The following is a 25715-nucleotide window of genomic DNA, read 5'->3' as shown; positions in this document are numbered from 1 at the left end:
TCTCCAAAAGTAGTTCAGCCTCTCTAGATAAAAAAAGTTCCAACTTTCCGTCAATTCCCTCAACGCTGTTCCTATTAAAAAATACTTCTCGATTGGCCATAAAGAATCTGGTCTGGTTGCCGGTTTGCTCGCTTTCGAGTATCGTTCCTTTTTCTAATTCTTTGCCTTGCAACTTTTTAGAGGCCAAGTAAACATCTCTTTAGAAGAGATCGCATTTCTCTATATCCCGAACGAGAATATAGCACACTTTTATGCTGAAATTGTCAGTAACGTCGGAAACGGAGCGAATGTGGTCCAATTAATTTTCAGACGGTAAACAAGCGATCGTCTATCAAAAACACAATACAGGCACCGTTGAATGACACTCTATTTCCGTAGGGGGGGAGGGCTAAATAATATATGGGTGGGTAGGGGGCGGGTCTCAGAAATGTTAGAACCCTGAGTCAACATGAAAAAGACTCGAATACGTTTCGAAGATTATTATTCAAACTGCAACATTTTAAGACTCTACGTGCGTGGTTCCATCTCTTGATTTTTTTCTGCAGCATCTTTTTTAAGACTACCCTTCACAGTAAACTTTTTGTTTTATATATGTCATATAATTAGTTTAGAATAGTAAAAGATGCTTTTCCCGTGACAGCTACGTTCACCAGCAAACCAAGGTTAAAAGTCACTTTTGGCTAGTTTTAACGTTTGCTGTATCGAAAAGAATTGGACTCGTTTGTTTTGCGTATTCGAGAACAACTCCCTTCATCTTGGCCCCGGCTTGAAAACATGTAGATCTCGTGTGAAGTGGAGTATGTCCCTGTTCTGCTTTAATTTGTGTACCAGCGGGCTAATATTCACAGATTCAATGAAATAGATAGCACTGGAAAAGATTATGAAAAGAATAAAGGTGACTTTGCTATTGAAACATAGTTTTCCTCTAAACGGCCAGTCATTATTCAGAATCGAGCAGTTAATCGGTCATTCAGAGAGGAAGGAGCAATAGTTTCTTGATAATCAAGGATTAAGATGAATTCTTTCGGAATGAAACCTTACTTTGAGCTATATTGTTTGAGAGGAAAGCTAAGAGAAATTATCTGCAGCAGTCAGCAGTCGGCGCTGTCAAATTTGCAAGTCGTATAATAAATCCTTGTCGACTGGTTTACAAGACAAGACCCTTATGCCACGCTGATTACTATCACTAAATTTCCGGTAGAACATTAGGACACAGTCTTTCGTTCCTTTTTGCATAAGTATTGAGATGAGCGATTCTAATTAATTGGCCCCGTTTTTGTATGAAGTTAAATTAAAACCTACGTCTCAAGTATTCATGTAATGTATGTGTCACTGGAATGCCGCTTTGATCTTGAAATTGTGCGTTCGTTAAAAACAAATAAAATGAAACGCGTGACCCATTTTCCGTGACAAAAGTTCCCTCTAGTAATTTCATTCAAAATTGACCACGCCTGCCCTCACTAGATGTATGAAATCCCCATCGTGAGCTTCGTGCCAACACAAAGCATAAGCAAACATTCAGAACAATTCTTTTTATTTTACTCAAACTGATTTACAATAAATATACATGTACAAAGCTAACAATGCTTTTCTACAGTTAAACTGCAGTAATACTTATTGGTATATAACAGCCACCATAACAAATATGGTTTGTACATATGAAATGGCTCAAAAAAGCTCAAACGAAAACTCGAATACATTTTTGCTTAAAAGTAAGCATTCACAAACACTTGATCAAAATGCATAAAAAAAGGGCAGCAAAAAAATTACTCACATTTACACAAAATAGGAATATTATAGGAAACGAAGAATAAACTTTACTTTTGAACATTGTCCATTTCCTACAATGTGTTAGTTATTTTTTAAGTGATCGAAGCGCGCAACAGAACTGGCATTTCAAAAACTACAACCATATATATGCCACTCGTAAAACCAAAGAGCAATTTGCTTGTTTCGAAGCGTAGTCTCCTTTCCAACCAGTTTTTTTGGGGGAGGATCAAAACATAACGATATTGTTAAGGAGCGGGAGCGTCGTTTCATGACGCCTCCGAAAAACGGCCGTGAAGGAGACGTTAACGCCGCAAGAACAAAATTCTCGTAATATGAGATCAAGATTTTTACACTGCGTGAGTAGTGGGCGAGAAAAGCCCTCACATAATACTGTTCTTGATGAAAACCTGACTAGCAAGGCAAAACATCTGACAAAAACAGCTGTCAAAAAACTAGGGAGACACACAAGGTACGTAGTTGCCGAAGTTGCATAATTTTCCGACGTTTTGCAAGGAGGGGGGGGCGGTCATTAAAGCTTATTTTTTTAACTTTTCGATAAATCGGAGAAAGTAAAGTGCGACAGAACTTTTTGATATGGTTGTTTTGGAAAGGTTCACCAAATGGTTCCTGTAGGAAAAATGAAATGAATGACGAAATTTTGCCACTGTCGGCGGATTCTTGATATTTGTGGTCAGTGACTCTTAAGCCCCTTTCAATTATTGAAAAGTTATACAATACCCTTGACTTAGACTTCTGACCTTAGAAAACCTTACGTAATGCTGGTAACCTGAGATGTGATTTTGCAATTCTATCCTGAACTATCTAGCTTTTCGAAAATTGTTAAAAATCGTGTAAAATAAATCATATTCATTTGGTAACAAAGCAGTAGATTAACAACTTACTATGACTAGCGATTCAACGGTAGGTAAGGCCTGACTGTAATGATATAACGTTCCACTAGTTTGACTAGTTTGGTTCAAATATTCATTTATTATCTCCTCCATATTTGGTCTCTCGCGGGGTTCTTGCCTCACGCAGCTTCGTACAAGTGGTCTAAATCTGATGCTCCTCATCGAGTCTACCTGACGAACGCGCCGATTAGGATTTGGCAGTTCCCTGATGCACACTTCGCATAGAAGAATACCGAAGCTAAAGACATCAATCTGAAATAAATTAATCTAAAAGTAACTTCATCCGTTTCTGTTCCTTTTCTTAGCGTGGACTATTGATATTTTACAGGCATGTCAATGTAGTTTGAAGAAAAAAACAAAAACATCCCGGCGGCGAAACACAACTATCAATAGAGCGAATAAAGCATTTGAACAAAAAGAGAGAAAAGCGAAAAGAGCACTCGCGAGAACTGACTTCAAGATCCTTACCTTACAGCTGACCCTGTTATTCCCCCTTGTATTACCAACCTCCGGTGCACAGTAAGGTACAGCGCCTGCGTAGTTACTTACGCACTGACGAACAAAATTGGCAGTACCATAATCAGAAACTTTTGCTCTCCATTGCTCTCCCTTTTTCCATAGTAACACATTAGCACTACTAATGTCTCGATGGATTATGGGTTCTGGTGTATTTTGGTGGAGGTAGTTCAGAGCTCGGGCCACATCCAGAAAGATGACGGCGACTTGCTCTTCTCTGAGTTCCGCTTCTTCGTACAAAGACCTTAAGTTCCGGTCCATGAGTTCCGTTACAAGCAACGGTTTTGCATTGTCCGCCGTCGCTCCTATAAACTGCAATAAACAGGGATGGCGACATCTCGAAGCCATGTTGATTTCTCGTTCAAACAATCGTATGTTGTGGGGAGATACAATGTCATTATGCATTTCTTTTACAGCAACATCACAGCAGCAAAATGTCCCCCGAACCACCCTCCCCCATGCTCCTTCTCCGAGACTTCTACGGATCACCGGCATTTGAACCTCACTTCTATTTATAACCCAGTTACGATTATTTCTGACTTCATCCCTCAAGGATGACAGTTGATTTCTAAGTTCAGTGATTGTCTCCTCTTCACTGCTACTATTTGTTGGTGAGCACGTTAGTATCTGACCCATTCCTCATATGAACTCTTCCTTACGTTCCTCTCGTCCTTTTCCTGACAAGAATGCAAATAGTGTTCAGCTAGCGCAGAACTTTGGCGTGTTAAAGTTATACCACTTCATTGTTAAAAAATATATCTTTTGGACATTATGCAGTTGTATAAATACGCAGAAGTTTAGAACCTGGAAGCGTCTAACTCCCCCTATATTTTCTAAAAACAAGCTGAGGTTTATTAGCCGGCCGATAAAGCAAGGGTGCTCTTTTAGCACAAATATGGAATTATAGCTTTAAGCAATGTTTTCCTTCATCAAAACTCAAAAACTGATCCCAATGAGGCATTGAAAAGCTTACAAGAATGAAAGATGAAGCCATAATCTTTATTGGGAAGTACTGGATAAGCTCCGAGATATCAAGATGGCCCCATACCGCGAGATATTTGTACGTAGTTTTGGGCGTTATTTATACTTAACGAGGCACAGTTGGACAACAACTCCACTCATCGTCAAATTACGGAGATAAACATGATGATTGTGCCGATCAAACGGATCGACAGCAGTAGACAGCAGTCGGTCTTGTAGTCTGATCGTCCAAGTGAGGGCAGAGTTTATCATTATGATTACGTAAACAGTTGTTTGTCAAGTGATGTCAGCTTGGTTGGTAAAAACTGACTGATTTGTCAGAAGTTATTCATTTCTGGTTGTAAAACTGACGTGCAAGTCAGTTATAGTATAATTCAGTTGCGATGATCTGTCGATAACGTTAGATAGCTTTCCATCCCTGATACATTTGACGGAGTATTGATCGTAGCTCAAGACGGGGTAAGTATTGATGTGAGAATGATTCCATAGCGTTAGCCTAATTAACAAATCTCAGGCTCCGTCTGAATTCCTCTCTGAACCAAGCAGGCCAGGGTTACATTCGAGCAATATTTCCACGTCAGGGGCAAAAACATCACACATCACAACTTCATTTTACATATGAATAAAGGCTGATAGTTTCTAAAGAAACTGTTTGGGGCTGCGTCGGTGGGGGTGACGAAATAATTTGAATAAATCAACAAAGTTGAAATGATAAATTGGCCACTGTTATGATTATAAAAGGGCTAACGCTCGAAACATCAGCTTTTATAATCATATCGGTAGCTAATTTACCATTTCAACTTCATTTTACATAACCGTTCTTTGGGGACCAGTCATTAATTATCACCTGAGAAAGGTCAGAGGATTTTGGTTCTGTCTCGATAAAATTAACCTGATCACTCCATAAAGCTCTGTAAGTATCTTAAGATCCCCCTTCACTGGCAGTCAATTTCTTACCCTCCCCGCTTTATACTCTACTGGAGATAACTAGCTCTCCCCGGTTCGTTCCCCATAAAACCATGTGATCCTCTCAAACATCCTTCCCCCCCTCCCTCACGATAAATGACTGGTCGCTTAGACGAAGCCCATTTAGGTAAAAGGGTGATAAAGACACTGGGAACCCACACATAACACACACTTAAAGGTTTGTTTGGTTACAGATCACGTTACAATTTCACAGCCACTTTACCATTGCGACGCCCGTAGACTAGAATAAATCTATTCATATTTTTGTTATTGTCAATCTGTCATTAAGTAGTTTTGCTTCATTATGTAAACTTTACAATGTAAATTCACTTCCTCTTTATATACATAAGTCGCTTAGTCAGTGAATGTTTGCTTTTCATTCTACTTCCTTCTTCATGTCACGTACCGTTCTACTGAACTTTCTTAGAAATCTTAAGTCATTTGAAAACCTACTTAAAAAGACATGTTTTCATGCTGCTTAAGTTCTTCTGTTTCGGCTGTTAAGGTGTTGATTTGTTCTCTGTTATTTTAGCTCAATTTTCAATTTTTGACGCTCTTCATCGCTTGTGGCAGATCTAAGTTTTGACCTGTAAATAAAGGGAGTAAGTTTCTAAAGAAATTGTAGCGCTACGTCTGTGTGTGTGCGTGTGTGTGGGGAGGGGGGGTTGATGATGTAAATTGGCCACCGTTAAGAGTTTCTAAGAGTTCCTTTCTTGTCTGACAGACCTAAGTTCTGGCCGTCTACTTCGGAGTGCTCCCCTCCCGTCAGCATCTGAGACTACAATACTGTAAATTGGATTATTCAATGAAGAGGGGGGGGAGGGGGGGGGGAGAGGGACCATATTCAAATTTAAAAGCATACTAAAAAGTTTAGATATGAAAAAATAATTTACTAAAGTGGAGGTGAACATCCACTGCTTTCTCCGACTCTGTAGGCTATAATCGTTTCAGTATATATTTAATACCGAACGATGTGCAGACAGGCATAAGAGCGAATATCAAATTGCAGCTATCAGTCAGGAAAGCCAGTCAAAGAAAGTTCTGTTATTCCATTTGATCATACAATTAGTACCTAACTGAATTAGTATCGTATATGTGCACGATCCTTCGCAGTAAAGCACTATTTGAGCAATAGTGAAAATCAGACCTGAAAAAAATCTCAGGCCTGTACGGGATTCGAACCACTGACCTCTGCGATACTAGTGCAGCGCTCTACCAATTGAGCTCAATCTCGCCCGTTACAAGTTATCGTTTTATCGAAATGAAAACTAAGTCATTAAACGGGTTACGACTAAGTGCTCTTGGGCAAACACGCATGAGAAAAATGCACAATCGACTCAACTGAAATAAAACCGGTCTTGCAATATCCAATCCCTGTCGTAGAAACTTTACGATAGGGATTACAACTTGGACGTAACTTGGTTCCAAGTGATAGATATATCGAAATGTACGTTTCGTGATGCCGCAGGCATCTTTTTGTTGTTTTCATTTAACCACAATCCTTGAGCTTTAACCTTTAAGCCTGCTGACAATCATGCGTTGTGTTCGTTTACGCTTTCTGTCGCTAATTTTCGGTAAATGGTGAGATCATTACTGGTTCATCTTTCTATCAGATTTTTTAAATGAAGAAACATTTCCTATTTGTTACTTCTCTTGATGAAACGTGATCAGAAACATAAATTTTGGATGGAGTCATTTTTCTTAATGATGGGGCTGGCTCTTTTAAATACTACTTCCTGGTTTCACACTCGAGTTGTCACGTTTCAACTCTACCAACAGAAAAACAAATTCATGGAGAAACTTTCAACTGCTTAGCTCTAAGTCATTAAAACCAAGCAACGTAATTCAAAGAAGCTAATTGCTTCGAACTCTGCAGTCCGCATTATGGGACAGCACTTGGCACTGAACCACGAACTGATTTTATCGGTACAAATCACTCACCGTTTTTATCTGTCCTCTAGAGCGTCCCTGTCGGTTGAACACCCGTAATTGTTCCCAGCAGTTCAGTCTCTACAAATGAAAGAGATTCTATCAGTTTCCGTCGATTCCCTCATACTTCTTTTCGATCAACCACAAAGAATCTGGTCTAGTTGGTTTCCTCACTTTCGAGCATCGTTCTTTTTTCTAATGTTTACTTTGCATGCCTGGCCAAGTGAACATTTCCCTTGAAGAGAGCGCACTTCGCTATATTCCGTAGGAGTAATTGGCATACTTTCATGCTGAAATTGTCAGGAATATTGAAAACGGAGCGAATGTGGTCCACTTAATTTTCATACGGAAAACGAGTGATTATCTATCAAAAAAACAATACAGGCCTCATTGAATGACACTCTATTTCCGTAGGGGGGAGGGGCTAAATAATATATGGGTGGGTGGGTGGCGGGTCTCAGAAATGTCAGAACCCTGAGTCAACATGAAAACGGACTGGAATACGTTTCGAGGGTTAATACTAAAACTGCAACATTCTAAGATTCTACATGCGTGGTTCTATCTCTTAATTTTTTCTGTAGCATCTTTTTAAAACTACCCTTCACTTGTAAATTTTTTTTTATTTTAAACACGTCATATAGTTAGTTTAGAATAGCAAAAGATGCTTTTCCCATAAGAGTTACGTTCGCCAGAAAACTAAGGTTAAAAAAACTCCTTGGACTAGCTTTAATGTTTCTTGTATCGAAAATAATTGGACTCATTTGTTTTGCGTATTCGAGAACAACTCTCTTCATCTTGGCCCCGGTTTGAAAATATATAGATCTCGTGCTTTAATTTCTGCACAAGCGGGCTAATATTCACAGATTCAATGAAATGGATAGCACTGGAAAAGATGAAGAAAATAATAAAGATAACTTTGTTATTGAAACATAGCTTTCTTTTAAATGGTCAGTTATTATTCAGAATCGAGCAGTCAATCGGTCATTCAGAGAGGATAAAATAATAGTCTCTTGATAATCAAGAATTAAGATTTTGTTCTTTCAGAATGAAACCTTATACTTTGAGCTATATTATTTGGGAGGAAAGAGAAATTATCAGCAGCAGTCAGCAGCCAGCGCTGTCAAATCTGCAAATCGTAGAATAAATCCTTGTCGACTGGTTTACAAAACAAGACCCTTATGTTACGCTGATTACCGTCACTAAATTTCCGTTAGAAATTTAACTGGCACAGTCGTTCGTTCCTTTTTGCATCTAATAAGTGTTGAGATGAGTAATTCTATTTGACCCCGTTTCTGTTTCAAGATGGAATTAAAACCTACGTCTCAAGTAGTCAAGTAACGTATGTGTCACTAGAACTCAGCTTTGATCTAGAAATTGTACTTTCGTCAAAGGAAAATGAGATGAAACGCGTGATCCATGTTCCGTGACAGTACTGTTCCTTTAAGAAGTTTCATTCAAAATTGAAATGACCACGTCTGTCTTCACTAAATGTATGAAATCCCTATCCTGAGCTTCGTGTCAACGCAAAGCATAACCGAACATTTAGAACTATCCCTTTTATTCTACTTTGACTGACTATTAATGAGATATATGTACAAAGCTAACAATACTTTTCTACAATTATACTGTAGTAATACTTATTGTTATGTAACAGCCGATCGTAACAAATATGGTTTGTACATATGACATGGCTCAAAAAATCTCAAACGAAAACTCGAATACATTTTTGCTTATAAGTAAACATTCACAAATACTTAATCAAAATGCTTGAATAAGGGTAGCAAACATTTTACACTCAAGAGGAATATTATAGGAAACGAGGAATAAACTTTACTTATATTCTTTATCGTTTTTGCTTTGCTGATCGCCGCGCTTTATTCCGTTTGAACATTGTTCATTTCCTACATTTATGTTGTTATTTTTTTAAGCGATTGAAGTGACAAAAGTGGCATTTCAAAAACACACAACTATCTATATGCCACTCGTATAACCAAAGGGCAATTTGATTGTTTTGAAGCGAATTGCTCTTCAAAAGAGAACGATTTTGTTCAGGAACCGGAGCGTCGTTTCATGGCGCCTCCGAAAAAGGGCTGAGAAAGAGACGTTAATGCCGCAAGAACAAAACTTTCGAAACATGAGATCAAGATTTTCACACTGCATGAGTAATGAGCGAGAAAAGCCATCACATAATACTGTTCTTGATTTTGTTGAAAACTAGCAAGGCAAAACATCTGACCACTACCAAGTCACAATGAAAACAGCAAGGGGGGGGGGGGGGCTATTTAACCGTATTTTGAACTTTTCGATTTTTAGGAGAAAGAAAAGTACGATGGAACTCCTTGATATGAATTTTTAAAAAGGTTCCCTAAATGGGTCCTTTAGGAAATTAAAATGGACGATGAAATTTTGCCACTGTCGGCGGATTCTTGATATTTATGGTCAGTGACTATTAAGCCCCTTTCAATTACTGAAAGGTTATGCAACGACCTTGACTTGAACCTCTTAGGTTTAGTGATGAAGAATCGGTCTTAATAATCACCTTAAAAAACCTTACTTAATGTTGGTAACCTGAGCTGTGATTTTGCGATTCTATCCTGAACTAACTTTTCGAAAATAGATAAAAATCGTGTAGAATAAATCGCACTGATAACTAAGCAATAGTTCACATTTTCCATCAGTTTTCGATCTTTGCGAAAGCGACCAAAACCGATAAAACCACCTGTTTACGAGATGTGAATGTATGCTACTTAGATGATCAATATTAAGTATATTTAAACACGCGCTTGCCTTCGTTTGAAAGTAACTATCAGTGAAACGAGACTGATTAACAACTTACTTTGGCCAGCGAGTCAACCGTAAGTAAGGCCTGACTGTAAGGATATAAAGTTCCATTACTTTAACTAGTTTGGTTCAAATATTCATTTATTATCTCCTCCATATTTGGTCTCTCACGGGGTTCTTGCCTCACGCAGCTTCGTACAAGTTGTCTAAATCTGATGCTCCTCATCGAGTCTACCTGACGAACGCGCCGAATAGGATTTGGCAGTTCCCTGAGTTCACTTCGCAGAGAAGAACACCAAAGCTAAAGACATCAATCTGAAAAAAATGAATCCAAAAGTAACTTCATCCGTTTCTGTTCTTTTTCTTAGCGTGGGCTATTGATATTTTACAGGCATGTCCGGCAGTGTAGTTTGAAGATGGCGCACTCCTGTTTAAGTTTGTTGGGAGAAAAAAAACAAAAACATCCCGGTGGTGGAACACAACTTTCATTAAGAGCGAATAAAACGTTTATACAAAAAGAGTGGAAAGGGGAAAGAGCACTCAGGAAAGCTGACCTCAAGATCCTTACCTTACAGCTGACCATCCCGCCTGCATCAACAACTTCCGGTGCACAATAAGGTACAGCGCCTGCGTAGTTATTTACGCACTGACGAACAAAATTGGCAGTACTATAATCAGAAACTTTTGCTCTCCATTGCTCTCCCTTTTTCCATAGTAACACGTTTAACTTAGTGCTACTAATGTCTCGATGGATTATGGGTTCGGGTGTATTTTGGTGGAGGTAGTTTAGAGCTCGGGCCCCATCCAGAAAAATGACGGAGACTTGCTCTTCTCTGAGGTCCGCTGATTGGTAGAAGGACTTTTTAAGTTCTGGTCCACGAGTTCCGTCACAAACAGCGGTCTTTCATTGTCCGCCGTTGCTCCTATAAACTGCAACAAACAGGGATGGCGACACCTCGAGGCCATGTTGACTTCTCGTTCAAACAATCGTATGTTAAGGGGAGATACAATGTTATCATTCATTTCTTTTATAGCAACATTACAGGAGCGAAATGTCCCCTGAACCACTCTCCCCCATGCTCCTTCTCCGAAACTTCTCCGAAGGGTCCTTGGCATTTGAGCCTCATTTCTATTTATGACCCAGTTACGATTATGTCTGACTTCTTCTCTCAAGGATGAGAGTTGATTTCTAAGTTCTGTGATTGTCTCCTCTTCACTGCGTAATTCATCTCGTGGATTCGTCTCTTTTGTTTGTGTCCGACCCATCTCGCTTATGAACTCTTCTCGTCTTTTCGTCTTCTTCTTCTCTTCCTTTCCTGGCAGGAATGTAAACAGTGTTCAGCTAGAGCAGAATTTTTGCGTATGAAAGCTATCATAATGCCACTTTATACCGTTTAAAGACGATGAGAGTTCAATCTAAAAGAACTGGTTAACAGGTATTTATTGTCATTAATTATAATGATAATGATAAATTAAAATGTTTTATTTAACAAATGGAGAAGTCTTGACTGTGCTCTGTTCTGTTGTAAAGCACACAGGAAGCGGCTATAGCACGAAAGAAGTGTAGAGACGTAGTGGAGTGTTTCCTGCGTGCTTTACAACAGATCAGAGCACAGTCAAGACTTTTCTATTTGTTTTATAATAAAGAATCCGCTAAATTTCCCACGTATTACTTTCAATTTTAAAAATAAACGTTACTTCCAAATTGAATAACAGTTTCGTCAGAATGTTATATGCTCTGATGAAGCACGCTATAGTAGCCAATCAGAATCCTTATTAGAATGGTTCAAATGATCTGGTTGGTTGAACAAGACTTAAGCTGTGGGAGAAAGAAAGTCCCCATGAGGGATCGAACTTCAGAAGTTCAGATTCCGCGTTCCGATGCTCTACAACTAAACTACATAGACTCGCGCTTCCAATGTGCATACTGCCAAAATCTCCAATGTACATAGCATTATGAAAGTTGACGTTATTAAACCGTAAGCAGAGACGAAAATCCTCCATCCTACGGCACTTAGCATGGTTATATATATATGTTGCTACTTGCCAAATCGCTTGTTCCGAAATTTCACTTTCGATTAACAAAAAAAAGAAGTCAAGGGAGAAGCCCAGGAAGTGGTTGGACAAAGTAAAAATTTGCCGATGGCAGGACAGCTTTAGCTCAGCTCCGTGACAGCGCGCGTTATATCCGTTATAAATGACAATTATTATAACACAACTTTATTAAAATCCAAATCCAACCTACATACTAGATTGCTAAAAAAAAATACATATTTCTTATTAACCAAGCGCGAGGGCCGTACTGGGAGAATATCGGCCCGTGGTCTTGACAGTACGGACCGAGCGCAGCGAGGTCCATACAATAAAGACCGAGGGTCGATATTCTTCCAGTACGGTCCCGAGCAAGCTTGGTTAATAACAGAATAATTATACGACTGAAGTTCAAAGGGACACAAATGTGGTATCATTCGGGACCATTCGGGACAGTGCCCGCTCCAATACTTAGAGAATATTGGACCGGCAATAGAGCATTTTGATTGGTTGATTTTAGTTATTGGCCCTCTGACTGCCCGAGTCGTGTAATAAATACTTATACTGACTTCCTGCATATCAGGTCGCTCCTCAGGGATTGGCTGTACGCAACGTTGTATGAGGCTTTGAAACTCTTCATTTGTCACTTGGGAAATTTGTTCCTCTCGACGGTCAGGATCCGGAAATTTCCGCGTGCACATTTCACAGAGAAGAACTCCAAAACTGTACACATCAATCTGATGACAACAAAATCAAAATCCGATCATATTTCTTGTTTCAAAATCAACGCAGTAACGGACGAGCGAAACAGCGTACACTATTTACCATGCAAGTGACCCAACATTATTTGCTACATATTAGATAAAATCTGTCAAGGGTTGTTTCTTGTATCAAATTCTCTTTAGCGTTGCTCTAACTGCAAAAGGCTATTCGAGGAAAAAGGGTCAGGTGCAACAAAATTAGGATGTTAACCAAAATTTGTTGATTTTCAGGAAAATCATGTCCCTCCAGAAATTGTATTCCCGATTTCACTCGTTTGGTCATACAATCCTTTTCATAACTCTTTAAACATTTTCCCTCTCATTGGACCTCTTGTAAAAATCAATCAACATGGAGAGGTGAGTGAAGTGTTTAGAAACATTTTGGTGGAGGCTGTTATCTCAAGACAACAAGCTCATTTCCTCGGCAATGTTACCACTTACCTTGACTGTCTGTTAGTCTTCTGTAACGGCTTCAGGAGCACTATATACCCGTGCTCCAGGCCCAGGTGTCATTATTTCTGAATAAAATTAGCCCAGCCATATTCTGAGACTTTGCCTTGCCATTGCCGACCATGACGCCATAGCAACACGTTATATTAGCACTACTGAGATCGCTGTGCATGATGGGTAGGTGCTTAGTTTGGTGCAAGTAATTAAGACCGAGTGCTACATCCAAAGAGATGATGGAGATCCCTGGAACAGAGAGAGGTTGAGACTGGGGCCTAACAACGCTCGTAGACTGGTTTCCATTAGCTATGTCACAAACAGAGGAGTTCCTTCATCGTTTGTTGCCCCAATAAACTGCAACAAACAAGGGTGGCGGCATCTTGAAGCAACCTCCATTTCTCTTTCAAATGAGGATCTGGCTGAGGGGAAGCGAATAAAGCTGTGAACCTGTTTCACAGCTACTTTGCAGTTTCTAAATCTTCCCAGGAGAACTTTTCCCCGTGCACCTTCTCCAAGTATCTCATCTGTTAAAAAAATCTGGTAGGCTATTCCAGTCCTGTACGATTTTGATAGCAAAAGAATATTTATATGGAGCAACGTTACGTGAAGTCAGCACTATATATTCCTACGATACTTTATCAGGAAAAGTATGGCAGTCTTAAATGGAACATTGAAACTTTGATGTCATCGATATCTCGCTACAGGAAGTTATGATGGTGAGAAGAATGAAAGGAAACGATATGAAATTTATTGCTCCCTGCCCTAAATCCCCCGATATGCAAAAAGTTTTGCCTAAACTTGGCAGCGACACACCACAACGTTTCCCAATGCTTGTTTACCGTAATCATGAGACACATCTGGCAGTTATAAGCAAACTTTGAATGAGGTACCGAATTTGTGAAATCGCTGCACAAGGCAAGGAGCATTTACAGGTAAAGGGACAATCCCAATCAAAAATATTTGGTGACAATTTAGCAAAGAAAACAAGTCTTGCAAGTAATATTAAATTTATTCAAATAACTAGACGCATGGCTGCGTGAACTCGGGCCTCTTTTGTTTGAAGTTGTTGTGAAATAAGATAGTGCCGTGGTTAAAATTTTTCGATGAATAATATTCCTTCACAGTAATCACTTTTAAGATCTAGACTTACTTCAGTTCCACAAACATCAACAGTTTTTGGCAAATCATCTGAGGGTAAATACTTGCTCAAATATGAATTTTCATATAATCTTTTGCCATACTGAATAACATCAGATAAGATGTTTGAATTCCAAATAACTACAGGATTTAATTACAGAGTAACAGAGTGAAGAGACAGCCACAGCACAACTCATATTGAACTTTCTGGTTTCACAGGCATCACTCTGAAAAAGGTGCTATTTTAAACTTTATTAATTTTAATCCTTTTCAACTCAAATACATCATTATTATGTATACTCTGAAAATAATGTGCAAAGCCATCCAGTGATGATACTTCAAGTAGCACGCAGGTACCTTGAGGATGGTATCTACCATAAATATACCTTGCATGAGAATCGAATATTTTGAAGCCTACATTGCCTTTACTATAGATAGCAACTGCAGTACATCCCATTGTCAAGAAATTCTCAGATATAAATGATTTAAAGGCTCTATCTAAGGAGGTACAGTACTGATATCTTTCTTTTATAGTTTCTTGATAATCATAGTTCACCACTAAATTTTCTCTGATTTTTATAGGTTTAAATTGATCAAGTGACACGATAGAGCATAAACTCATTGCAACACATTGTTGTCCTGAATTTTGTCCAAATATCAATTCATTAGCTTCGCTATATGGTGTCATTATTGTTTTGCCAGGGTCAATGTACATTGGAGTAGGACCAGGATTTTTCTCAACATCTGAACTCAGTTGACATTTACAGTAGTTTGATGCGTGTGTCTGACTCTTATTAAGACACAAGGGTCTATTACAAGAAAACATTAATAAATACCACCTTGCTCCATACTTCAATTTCATTATCCTCTGATATACCCTCACTGAACAATTCAACAAAATAATACTTCTTATCATGTTTTGTAACTTTATTTAATCTTACCCTCTCCGTATTAAGCTTATAAATATTCTTTGTAACTCCTCTAACCTTCACATAATGACGTAGCCAAAAGGAACTCGGTATGCTTGGATGAATACGCTCATAAGCAAATTCCTTCAGTTTTCTGCCCTTTCTTCTACATTTCAGAGTATAGCTTCTGGTATTCTACTGGGTTCTCGATCACGTTGAAATACACGGTTGCGTTTACATGTAAACATAATATGATATAACTCGTTTGATATAACAGGTTTCGCTTGATATTTCTCCATAAAAGATTCACTCGTAAAGGATTGCTCGTAAATAGCCCATTTCCGAATTACCCTTGGCCTCATTTTCAAAACGAGTCCTTGTGCTCATCCTTTGATATAATAATAAGTTTTCATTCACATGCAATTAAACTCATTTTCACAAGAATGGTTGAGCACCAGGCCCCGTTTTGAAAATGAGGCCAAGGATATTTCGGAAATGTGCTTTTGATATCTCGTAAAGTTTTCGGAATGCAACCTCGTTCCCAGGGTCTCTCATCTGAGGGCCAAGAGCACTCAGTGGCAAATAAAGTGGGACCTCCTCTTTAATTTTTACAATACATACTGAACTACACTAGTCAATGATATTAATGCTTTTAAAATGTTTCAATGATTTCTAACTTTTCCGGGTATCGGCCATGCAAACGTTCACGTTGTCTGCCATGTTGTGTTGTCTGTTTATCGGATATATACACTGTAGAAGTAAGCTAACAGCTATCATCTAAACTAAAAGGTTTTTAAGTAAATTTCTCAGGATCTTTAGAAGTTTTTAAGTATGGAGCTATTTGCAAGTTCGCCTCATGTTTATCTTTTCAAGACACTGGCTGATAAAAACAAATTTGACCAACTGAAATTAGTGTAACTTTCCGTGGCGTAGTTCAGTAACGACATACTCTATCCCTGGTCTCTTCTCAGGATCTTCTGGCAGGCATTTGTGTATCAACTCTTGAAGCACGTGGTTTTTCACTCTTGCAACTTGTTGTCCTTGCTGCTCAGGATCTGGTAGTTCCCCGATGCACATCTCGCACAGGAGAACACCAAAACTATAGATGTCCACCTAGTAGAGACAAGAACATCCTTGAATCAATGGTATTAAACATCAGAATCTTCCTTTAATGCCACGGTCTCGTCTCTCGACAAAAGATAACACTACGAAGTTATTACGATTTTTGACGGCTAAAAGAACCCCCTCGCAAATTTCTCATCCAGGACGAGCTTGGATGTGGGATCTTTTCGTTAGTGACTATTCAAGAATATGTGATATTATCATTCGGATGATGATAGTCCTTTTCCAAGACAACCATCATCAAAAATCTGAGGAGGAGTCATATCAGAGAAAAGCTGTTTGTAAGACTAAAATGATGTTTTTCAGGCCACAATCGGTTGCAGAACTTAAGTGTTGCTCGTTTTTGTGACCTGCTACCTTTCACCCGTCAATACATTGAAGCGGAACTCTCATTGATCGCCATTGATGTTAAAGAAGTCAACGTTTGTTGGGTGGTAACTATTTTTGACATTTTTCACGAGCCTGTCTGAGTTGTTTAACTAAATTAAAAGTTTGCAGTACGTTGCTAATCTGTTTTTTAGTTTCTAATCAGTCTTTTTTTTTTTTGAGAATCTTCAACAGAAAACATTTATGCCCCTGAGGAGTAAAAGATCATATCACGATCTGGAGAGAAGACACTTGATCGTGCTCCTGCATAAATGATTAGAGGAAACGATTAACTGTTATTTGTTATTTCTTAGTTCAAACCATTTACTATATGATACTTAAGATTGTATTGAAAAAATTATAGGTCACCAACCTTGACGGTCTGTTTTGTTCCTTTTGTTTCTGGTGCACTGTACAGCATATTTCCAGGAGCTGTTGTCATGATTTCTTGCTGAAAAGTGGTAGCGATTGAAACGGTCAACTTTCCTCTCCACTGATGTCCTTGTCGCCACAACAACACATTACCACTGCAGACGTCTCGGTGAATGATTGGAGATGGTTCTCTGTGGTGAAGGTAGTTCAGTGCCTCAGCTACATCCTGAGAAATAGCGCAGACTTCCGCTTCCGATAGAGATCGCGAAGTTAACAGTGATTGTAGACTTGTCTCCATAAGCTCTGTCACGATCAAAGGAAATTCTTCATCGTTAGTTGCTCCGATGAACTGAAGTAAGCAAGGGTGACGGAATCGTGAAGCAATGTTTATCTCTTGTTCAAACAAACGGCGGTATTCAGGGGAAAGGAGGACCTCATGGACTAGCTTCACTGCTACCGCACAGCCATTGTATTTGCCTTCAAAGACCTTCCCAACATATCCTCTGCCACGACATTCATCTGTCAGCTCAATTTGATCACGTCGGATGGTCCAGTCACATGACTCTTGACTTGGTTGTATGCTGCTCGCCGTGTGTGGTTCTATTGCTTCATGATGCACTTCCCTCGTCTGTTCTCCATCGTTAGTCTCCCTAACAGCACCTCTCAACATTTGCTCTATGGCTCCAATTGAGAGTTTATCGCCCTCGCTTTCTGATTGGTGGTCATACAAGGCCTCGACTTCAGCACAGATTTCCTTCATATCTGGGCGTTTCTTAGGGTTTGGCAGCACACAGCGTTGAATGAGACTTTTAAACTCTTGGTTTGTCACTTGGGATATATGTTTCTCGCGCAGATCAGGATGTGGAAATATTCCCGTGCACATTTCACAGAGTAGGACTCCAAAGCTGTACACATCAATCTGACGAAAAAACAGCATCAAAAACATAATTATTGTACTTTCAAATTTACTGCAGTACCTATGTATGTAAAAAGTAAGGTAAATTCTGTCTCGAGCGGAATGCACCATGCAACAGGACCTTATCCGTTTACCATAGCATGGAGTAACTAGAAGGATTACCGTTCACCCCAAGATGAGATGCCAGTCCTTCACAAGGTTGCCCCCCCCCCCAGGCATTTCATCAGCCCTCCCTGGGAATTCGCTAATACCCATTTCTACACCTTGGTGTAGAGAGGCACTGTGAAAGTAAAATGTTTCGCCCAAGAACACAACGCAACGACCCCGCTGCGTTTCGCACCCAGACCTCGCGACCCACAGTGCAGCGCACTAACCATTTGGTCATTGCTTCTCCCCCACCTATGCACATAATTTGACACTATTATCTCTATAAAGGTTGATTCAACTCAACTTGTAGGTTACAATTTCAGTGAAAAAAATTGTCTTTCCAAAAATCCCTAAAATCCTAGCGACGCAAATTAAGCAACTTCGTGTAATGAGGTAGGTGTTTTCAATTCATTTTCATTAATTTTTCGGTGAACTAACATATACTAACCTTAACAGTATGATTTGGAGTAAGAGCCTCAGGCGCACTGTAAACCATAGTTCCAGGAGCGATTGTCATGGTCTGCTGCATAAAGTTGGCGGCTCCATAATCTGACACTTTGCCTCGCCAATGCGGACCCTGTCGCCACAACAACACGTTGGCACTACTTACATCGCGGTGGATGATGGGAAGAGGCTCAGTTTTGTGCAAATAATTGAGGGCGAGTGCTACATCCAAGGAAATGAGAGAAATTCCTGAATTAGAGAGAGTTGGAAACTGGGCTTCTAGGAACGCTCGTAGACTGGTTTCCATTAACTCTGTTACAAGCAAAGGCGTTCCTTCATCGTTTGTTGCACCAATGAACTGCAGCAAACAAGGGTGGCGGCATCTTGAAGCAATATTCATTTCTCTTTCAAACGTGGATTTGAAAGAGGAGGAACGAATCAAGCCATGAATCTGTTTCACAGCTACTTTGCAACCTCTAAACCTCCCAAGGAGAACTTTACCCCAAGCACCCTTCCCAAGGTTCTGATCTGTCAGGATAATCTCGTTACGTGATATGACCCATTCACAGGACTCTTCTGGTCTATAGTCATCTGGAGTATGTTGAACTGAGGCTGAAGACTCTTCCAGTTCTTTCGCTCGTTTTTCTTTTGCTATTGACTCTGCTTCCAGGTTCACCACTTGCTGTTCAGGATCCTTCTTAGCTTGTGTTACTTCGTCTAAGTTTTGTTGGAGGGTTTTTAGCCTTTTTATGAATTCAGCTTTCTCTTCCTTCCATTTTCCTCGTTGCTGGTCGCGGTGTGCCAACTGTGAATCTAGTGTTTCAAAAAGGAATATGATGCGTTGAGAGGAACACAATTACATCAAAAGAAAATAATGAGTATGTGTTGCGACAGGCGAAAAGACTCTTAATCGCCAAAAACTTATAATGCTTGATCGTTCGATTTGATCTACTAAGCCTTCTTTTGAGTGAGGAGCAAACAGATTTAATTTCAGTCTCTATACATTTAAAAATGACACGTTCGCTTTGGTAAGTACATTATTCGGACTACCGTTTCTCAAGGGCTTTGTTTTTCTCGCTCGAGGTGTTGGTCTGTTCTATCTACAATTTAGCTTGTTTTCCAGTTTTTGACGCTCTTCATCTTGTCTGGCAAGCCTAACTTCTGACTGTCTACCTCTGGCTGTTCTCTTCCCTGATATTTCAACGATGTATGTGGGAGTTTTCGATGATGGTGGTCAAATGTTATTCCATAAAATATACTTTAGATTTAAAACATGTCAGAAAGTTTTAACACGACAATATGAATCCTGAAATGCAGCTATCGAGCGAGATTCGAGACTTGTTGATTCAAAAACTTAAATGAATATGTTATTAAACAGTCGGCTGCTTCATATCTCAACTATACATCTAATACTCACTTCCTCTTCAAATTCATATGTCATCTTATCAACTGGATGTTTGTATTTCATTCCACTTCCTGCTTTATGTCATCTGCCATTCGACCATTCTAGAAGACTTAAACTTTAGAAAACCCACCTAAAAGACACATCTACTTTGTTACTAACCTTTTTCGGACAGCTTCTTCTCGAGTGCTTTGTCTTTCTCAGTTAAGGTGTTGGTTTGTTCCCGCAGAAATTTTAGCTCATTTTCTAGTTTTTGACGTACTTCATCTTGTCTGGCAGACCTAAGTTCTGACCAACGAATAAAGGGGGTAAGTTTCGAGAGAAACTGTAGAGCTGCGTCGACGGTAGGGTATAACATGATGATTTGGTTTTATCAACTGAGTTGACAATGAAACTTGGCCACCACTAAGAGTTTCTAAAACTGACGTTCCGAGCGTTAGCCCCCGTCAGTTCTGAGATTGTAATTACGTAAGTATAATTGTTCAATGGAGATGGAAGGAAAGAGGAGAGGTTCTATAAAAGGATCAAATTTTGAAATTTTTGAAAAAAAAAAATACCAAAAAGTTTTAAATAATTCACCAAGAGCAGTTATTAAGTAAAGATTAAGACACGTCGATTCGAAAGCTAAATGATATTAAATGAATCTGTTATTAAGTAGTTTTGTTTCATTATGTAAACTTTACAATGCAAACTCACTACCCTTTCAAATTCATAAGTAGCTTAGTCAAATGAATGTTTCGTTTTCATTCTACTTCTTTCTTCATGTCACATACCGTTCTGGTGAACTCTCTAGAAATCTTAAATCATTTTAAAACCTACTTTAATAGACATGTTTTCTTTAGTCGAACTAACCTTTTTCGGATAACTGCTCCTTAAGTTCTTCTCTTTCTGCAGTTAAGGTGTCGATTTGTTCTTTCTGTAATTCTAGCTCTGTTTTCAATTTTTGACGCTCTTCATCTTGTATGGCAGATCTCAGTTCTGACCAGTAAATAAAGGAGAATAGTTTTCAAAAAACCTGCAGTGCTTTGTCAGTGGGGGGGGGGGGGGGAAGGGGGAAGTGGGAAGGGGGGTGGTATGACAAGATCATTTGGTTTTATCAACTGAGTTCATGATGTAAGTTGGCCACCGTTAAGAGTTTCCAAGAGTCTCTTTCTTGTCTGGCAGACCTAAGTTCTGACCGTCTTCTTTTGGGTGCTCTCCTAGCGTCAGCATCTGAGGTAACGCCATCGTGCGTGGGATTATTCAGTGATGCGGGGGAAAGAATGGAGAGGTCGTCTTTTCAAAGGATATTTTTTATTTAAAAGCATACTGAAATTTTAAGATAGAAAAAAAGTTACCAAAGTGGAGGTAAACATCCACTTTCTCCGACCTTGGAGGTTATAACTGTTTCAGTATAATCGGACTCTGAACGATATGTAGTCAGGCGTAAGAAAAACTCTCTCTGACTGGAAAGCCAGTCAGAGAGAGTTCTGTTATTCCATTTAATTATACACATAGTATCTAGCGGAACTAATATCTTTGATAAGTAGCTGATTCCACATACCTTTTGTAGAGGGTGTTCTTGGTCTCGAAAGCTCAGCCCCTACGCGAGTGTCCCTCCGATCACTTCCCTGAAAGCAAACCTATAATGAACTCTTGTTTTCTCTGATAACAGGGTTATTGTGGTTTATTTTTAGTTTTAGATTAATCTGTATCGTTTGCATTGTGTCGCGTGGTGACAGGCTAAAAATAAAAGCATTACTGGCCAACAGTATGAACAAAGCGCTGGAGACGGATGGCAGATGTTTTCGCAAAATATAGGAGCTGTATAGTTTTAAACGGATGAACGGATGGAGCTGATTTTCGCAACAACTATTTTTACGAGCCCTCCTACCATAAAATGAGAAACATGGCGAGTTTTGAGCTCGTTCTCCGAACATGTAGAAAAGAAGAGTTTCCCTGCTAGGAATTCAAAGCATCGGGCACGGGCGCAATGCTTTGAAGTTTGCCAAGGTATGTTTGTATTTGGGTTTGTATGCCAAGTGGGAGACTCAGATGTTCTTGTTAGTTCCATGCTCATCGCAAAGCAGATTACATCTTCCCTTCCACTACCCAGCTGCTAAATTTAGCTTCCTGAAATTCTTTAACTTAATGCTTTTGTGCACGTTATATAAGATAGGCAAGAGTCCAGTGTTGACTGCTTTAAGTGCAAACCTCATACAACTACACCAAACAATTTGCTTAAAATGACGCTCAATTGCTCGGTAAGCTACGACTATTGAATCCACCTTTGAAGGCGTTTCTAAATTTTTCGAAAGGATTTTACACATCAAGTCTCTAGAAAAACTGAGGTCGATTGGAGAGACCGCTACGATCCGCAAGATTTGGCCCGCTACAAGTTATCGCCTAATCGAAATGAAAACCAGTCATAAACGGGTTACGACTATGTGCTCTTGTGTAAACGCACATGAGAAAAAAAATGCACAATTAACTTAACTTAAATTAAATTGGTCTTGCAAGTAATATACAAGCTAAAACCTTTACGACAGGGATTACAACTTGTACGTAACTTGGTTCCAAGCGATAAATGTATTGAAATGTATGTTTCGTGATGCGGCAGGCATCTCTTTGTTATTTTCATTTAACCAGAATCCTTGAACTTTAACCTTTATGCTAGCCTACAATCATGTGCTGCATCCGTTTACGCTTGTCTTTCTTTATTTTCGGTAGATGGCGAGATCATTACTGTTTCATCTTTCTATCAGATTTTTAAATGAAGAAACATTTCCTATTTGTTACTTCTTCTCTTAACGAAGCGTGAATAAAAGCGTATGGTTTTGGTAGGGTCATTGTTCTAAATGCTGGGCTGACTCTTTTTAACTCTGCTTCCTTGTTTGACTCTCGAGTCGTCACGTATCGATTCTAACTAACTGAAAAGAAAAAAAACTCATCAAGAAACTTTCAACTACTGCTTAGTCCTAAGTCAGAGCCAAGCAACATAATTCAATAATTAAAAGCAGCTTATTGCTTCGAACTCTGTTGTTCCGCACCGATGGACGGCAATTGACACTGAACCACGAACTGACTTAATCATAACAAATGACTTACCGCTTCTGTCTGTCCTCCGGAGCGTCGCTGTCCGGCGTCGAATACCCGCAGTCGTTCCTCTAGAGAAATAATCTCCAAAAGCTGTTCAGCCTCCGCATATGTAAGAAGTTCTAACTTTCCGTCGATTTCCTCAACGCAGTTCCTATCAAAAAATATTTCTTTTCGATCAGCCACAAAGAATCTGGTCTGGTTGGTTTGCTCGCTTTTCAGTATCGTTCCTTTTTCTAATTCTTTGCCTTGCAACCTTTTAGAGGCTAAGTAAACATCTCCCTGGAAGAGAGCGCATTTCTCTATATTCCGTATAAGAATATAATACACTTTCATGCTGAAATTGGTAGTAACGTCGCAAACGGAGCGAATGTGGTCCACCTAATTTTCATACGGTATACAACCGATATCTATCAGAAACGCAAAACAGGCACCGTTGGATGACACTCTATTTCCGGAGGGGGAAGGGGCTAAATAGTATATGGGTAGGCGTGTGGCGGGTCTCAGAAATGTCAGAACCCTAAGTCAACATTACCCGGATACGTTTCGAAGATTATTACTCAAACCGCAACATTCTACATGCGTAGGATTTTTTTTTAGATACAGATCACGTTACAATTTCACATCCACTTTACTATTGGGACGTCCGTAGACTGCAATAAATCTATTCGTATTTTTGTTATTGTTAATCTGTCATTAAGAAGTTTTGCTTCCTTATGTAAACTTTACAATGTTAACTCACTTCCTCTTTCAATACATAAGTTGCTTAGTCAAATGAATGTTTTCTTTTCATTCTACTTCCTTCTTCATGTCACGTACCGTTCTACTGAACTTTCTAGAAATCTTAAATCATTTGAAAACCTACCAAAAAATATGTTTTTATGCTCCTTAAGTTCTTCCGTCTCTGCTGTTATGGTGTTGATTTGTTCTCTGTTATTTTTAGCTACGTTTTGACCAGTAAATAAAGGAAGTAAGTTTCTAAAGAAACTGTAATGCTACGTCGGTGTGTGTGAGTGTGTGTGTGTGTGGGGGGGGGGGGGGGGAGGGGATGATGATGTAAATTGGCCACCGTTAAGAGTTTCAAAGAGTTTCTTTCTTGTCTGGTAGACCTAACTTCTGACCGTCTACTTCGGAGTATTCTCCTCCCGTCGGCGTCTGAGACTATAATACTGTGAATGGGATTATTCCATGATGAGGGGGGAGGGGGGAGGGGGGAGGGGGGAGGGAGGAGAGGTCCTTTCAAAGGACCATGTTCAAATTTAAAAGCATACTGAAAAGTTTAGATGTGATAAAATAATTCACTAATTATATAATGTGGAGGTAAACATCCACCAGTTTCTCTGACCCTGTACGTTATAATCGTTTCAGTATATATCTAACACCGAACGATGTTAAGACCGAATATCAAATTGCAGCTCTTTCCGGAAAGAGTCAGAGAGAGTTCTGTTATTCCATTTAATCATGCACATAGTATCTAATTGAACATATGTCTTTGATAGCTGGTCGTACATACCTTCTGTAGAAGGTGTTCTTGGTCCCTAAAGCTTAGCCTCTACGTGAGCGTTCCTCCGATCACTTCCCTTAAAGCAAACATATACCGACGTCTTGTTTTCTCCGATAACAAGGTTATTGTATTTTATTATTAGGTTTAGATTAATCTGCATAGCTTTTATTGTGTCGTGTGGTGTCAGGCTTAATCCAAAGGCATTACTCGCCAATAATATTAATCAATATGCTGGAGAGGGATGGCAGATGTTTTCGTAAAGTACAGGAGCTGTTTAGTTTTAAGCGGATGAACGGATGTCGCTGGTTTTCCCAACAACTATTTTAACAAGCCCTCTTAGTGTAAAAATAAGAAACATGGCAGATTTTAGACTCGTTCTTCGAGCATGTAGTAAAGAAGAGTTCCCTCGCTAGGAATTCAAAGTATTAGGGCGCAAAATCCGAAGGTCTGGGCTTGTATGCCAAATGGGAACTCAGATGTTTTTCTTTGTTCCTCATGCCGGTCGCAAAGCAGATTACATCTTCCCTTCCTCCATCCTCTTAAGTGTAGCTTCCTGAAATTTTTAAAATGAATGTTTTATTTACTAAAATGTTTTTACTTGAATGTTTTTATTTACTAAAAGTAGACCGCTTTAAGTACAAAACTTAAATACAAGAGAAAATAATTTTCGTTTAATCACGCCCAAATGTCCGGTAAGCTACGATTCCACCTTTGATGACTTCTCGAAAGAATTTTACACATCTAGTCTATAAGAAAACTGAGGTCAATTAGGGAGACCGCTAATTGAAGATAAATTCATTTTAATCCGTCAGATGATCTGCAAGATATTGCCAGTTACAGGTTATCGCCTTATTGAAATAAAAATCAAGTCATTAAACGGGCTACGACTAAGTGCTCTCGGGTAAACACGCATGAGAAAAATGCACAATCGACTCAACTGAAATAAAACCAGTCTCACAATATCCAATCCCTGTCGTAGAAACTTTACGACAGGGATCACAACTTGGACGTTACTTGGTTCCAAGCGATAAATATATCGAAATGTACGTTTTGTGATGCCGGAGGCATCTTGTTATTTTCATTTAACCAGAATCCTTGAGCTTTAACTTTTATGCCTGCTGACAATCATGTAACAACAAACATATGAAACATATGTATGAACTGCGGTTATGAGACGTATATGTGAACGATCCTTCGCAGTAAAGCACTATTTGAGCAATAGTGAAAAT

General features: G+C 39.3%; 2 protein-coding genes and 1 pseudogene across 2 annotated transcripts; all 3 read right to left on the bottom strand.

Moving 5' to 3' along the window:
• Window positions 1–1527: 1527 nt before the first annotated feature.
• Window positions 1528–7434, bottom strand: LOC111335247 (uncharacterized). The gene is made up of 4 exons (XM_088751536.1): window positions 7248–7434; window positions 7086–7154; window positions 3150–3874; window positions 1528–2933 (listed from the first exon to the last, which is right to left on the bottom strand). The coding sequence occupies exons 3-4, from the start codon at window positions 3831–3833 to the stop codon at window positions 2661–2663; spliced, it is 957 nt and encodes a 318-aa protein (XP_088607662.1). The 5' UTR covers window positions 3834–3874; window positions 7086–7154; window positions 7248–7434; the 3' UTR covers window positions 1528–2660.
• A 1965-nt stretch (window positions 7435–9399) lies between these two features.
• LOC148734569 (uncharacterized) lies at window positions 9400–13159 on the bottom strand (annotated as a pseudogene).
• A 2562-nt stretch (window positions 13160–15721) lies between these two features.
• Window positions 15722–23410, bottom strand: LOC111335218 (putative serine/threonine-protein kinase DDB_G0271682). The gene is made up of 7 exons (XM_022941079.2): window positions 22995–23410; window positions 21451–21517; window positions 20760–20885; window positions 20070–20195; window positions 18510–19318; window positions 17000–17917; window positions 15722–16251 (listed from the first exon to the last, which is right to left on the bottom strand). The coding sequence occupies exons 1-7, from the start codon at window positions 23316–23318 to the stop codon at window positions 16048–16050; spliced, it is 2574 nt and encodes an 857-aa protein (XP_022796814.1). The 5' UTR covers window positions 23319–23410; the 3' UTR covers window positions 15722–16047.
• Between the last annotated feature and the right edge of the window lie 2305 nt (window positions 23411–25715).

The sequence above is a fragment of the Stylophora pistillata genome, chromosome 3 (assembly GCF_964205215.1).
Source record: "Stylophora pistillata chromosome 3, jaStyPist1.2, whole genome shotgun sequence".
Taxonomy (NCBI): domain Eukaryota; kingdom Metazoa; phylum Cnidaria; class Anthozoa; order Scleractinia; family Pocilloporidae; genus Stylophora; species Stylophora pistillata.
Note: the sequence above shows the minus strand (reverse complement) of the source record. Positions and strands in the feature narration are given on the sequence as shown.

Coding starts and splice junctions, on each gene's coding strand:
- LOC111335247 (XM_088751536.1), bottom strand. CDS start 3,833: ATGGGTCAGATACTAACGTGCTCACCAACAAATAGTAGCAGTGAAGAG. Junction 2,934..3,149: donor ATAACAGGGTCAGCTGTAAG/GTAAGGATCTTG, acceptor AATTTATTTCAG/ATTGATGTCTTTAGCTTCGG.
- LOC111335218 (XM_022941079.2), bottom strand. CDS start 23,318: ATGAAAGTGTATTATATTCTTATACGGAATATAGAGAAATGCGCTCTC. Junction 21,518..22,994: donor CCGGAGGACAGACAGAAGCG/GTAAGTCATTTG, acceptor GTTTGCTTTCAG/GGAAGTGATCGGAGGGACAC. Junction 20,886..21,450: donor AAGAACACCCTCTACAAAAG/GTATGTGGAATC, acceptor TTTACTGGTCAG/AACTGAGATCTGCCATACAA.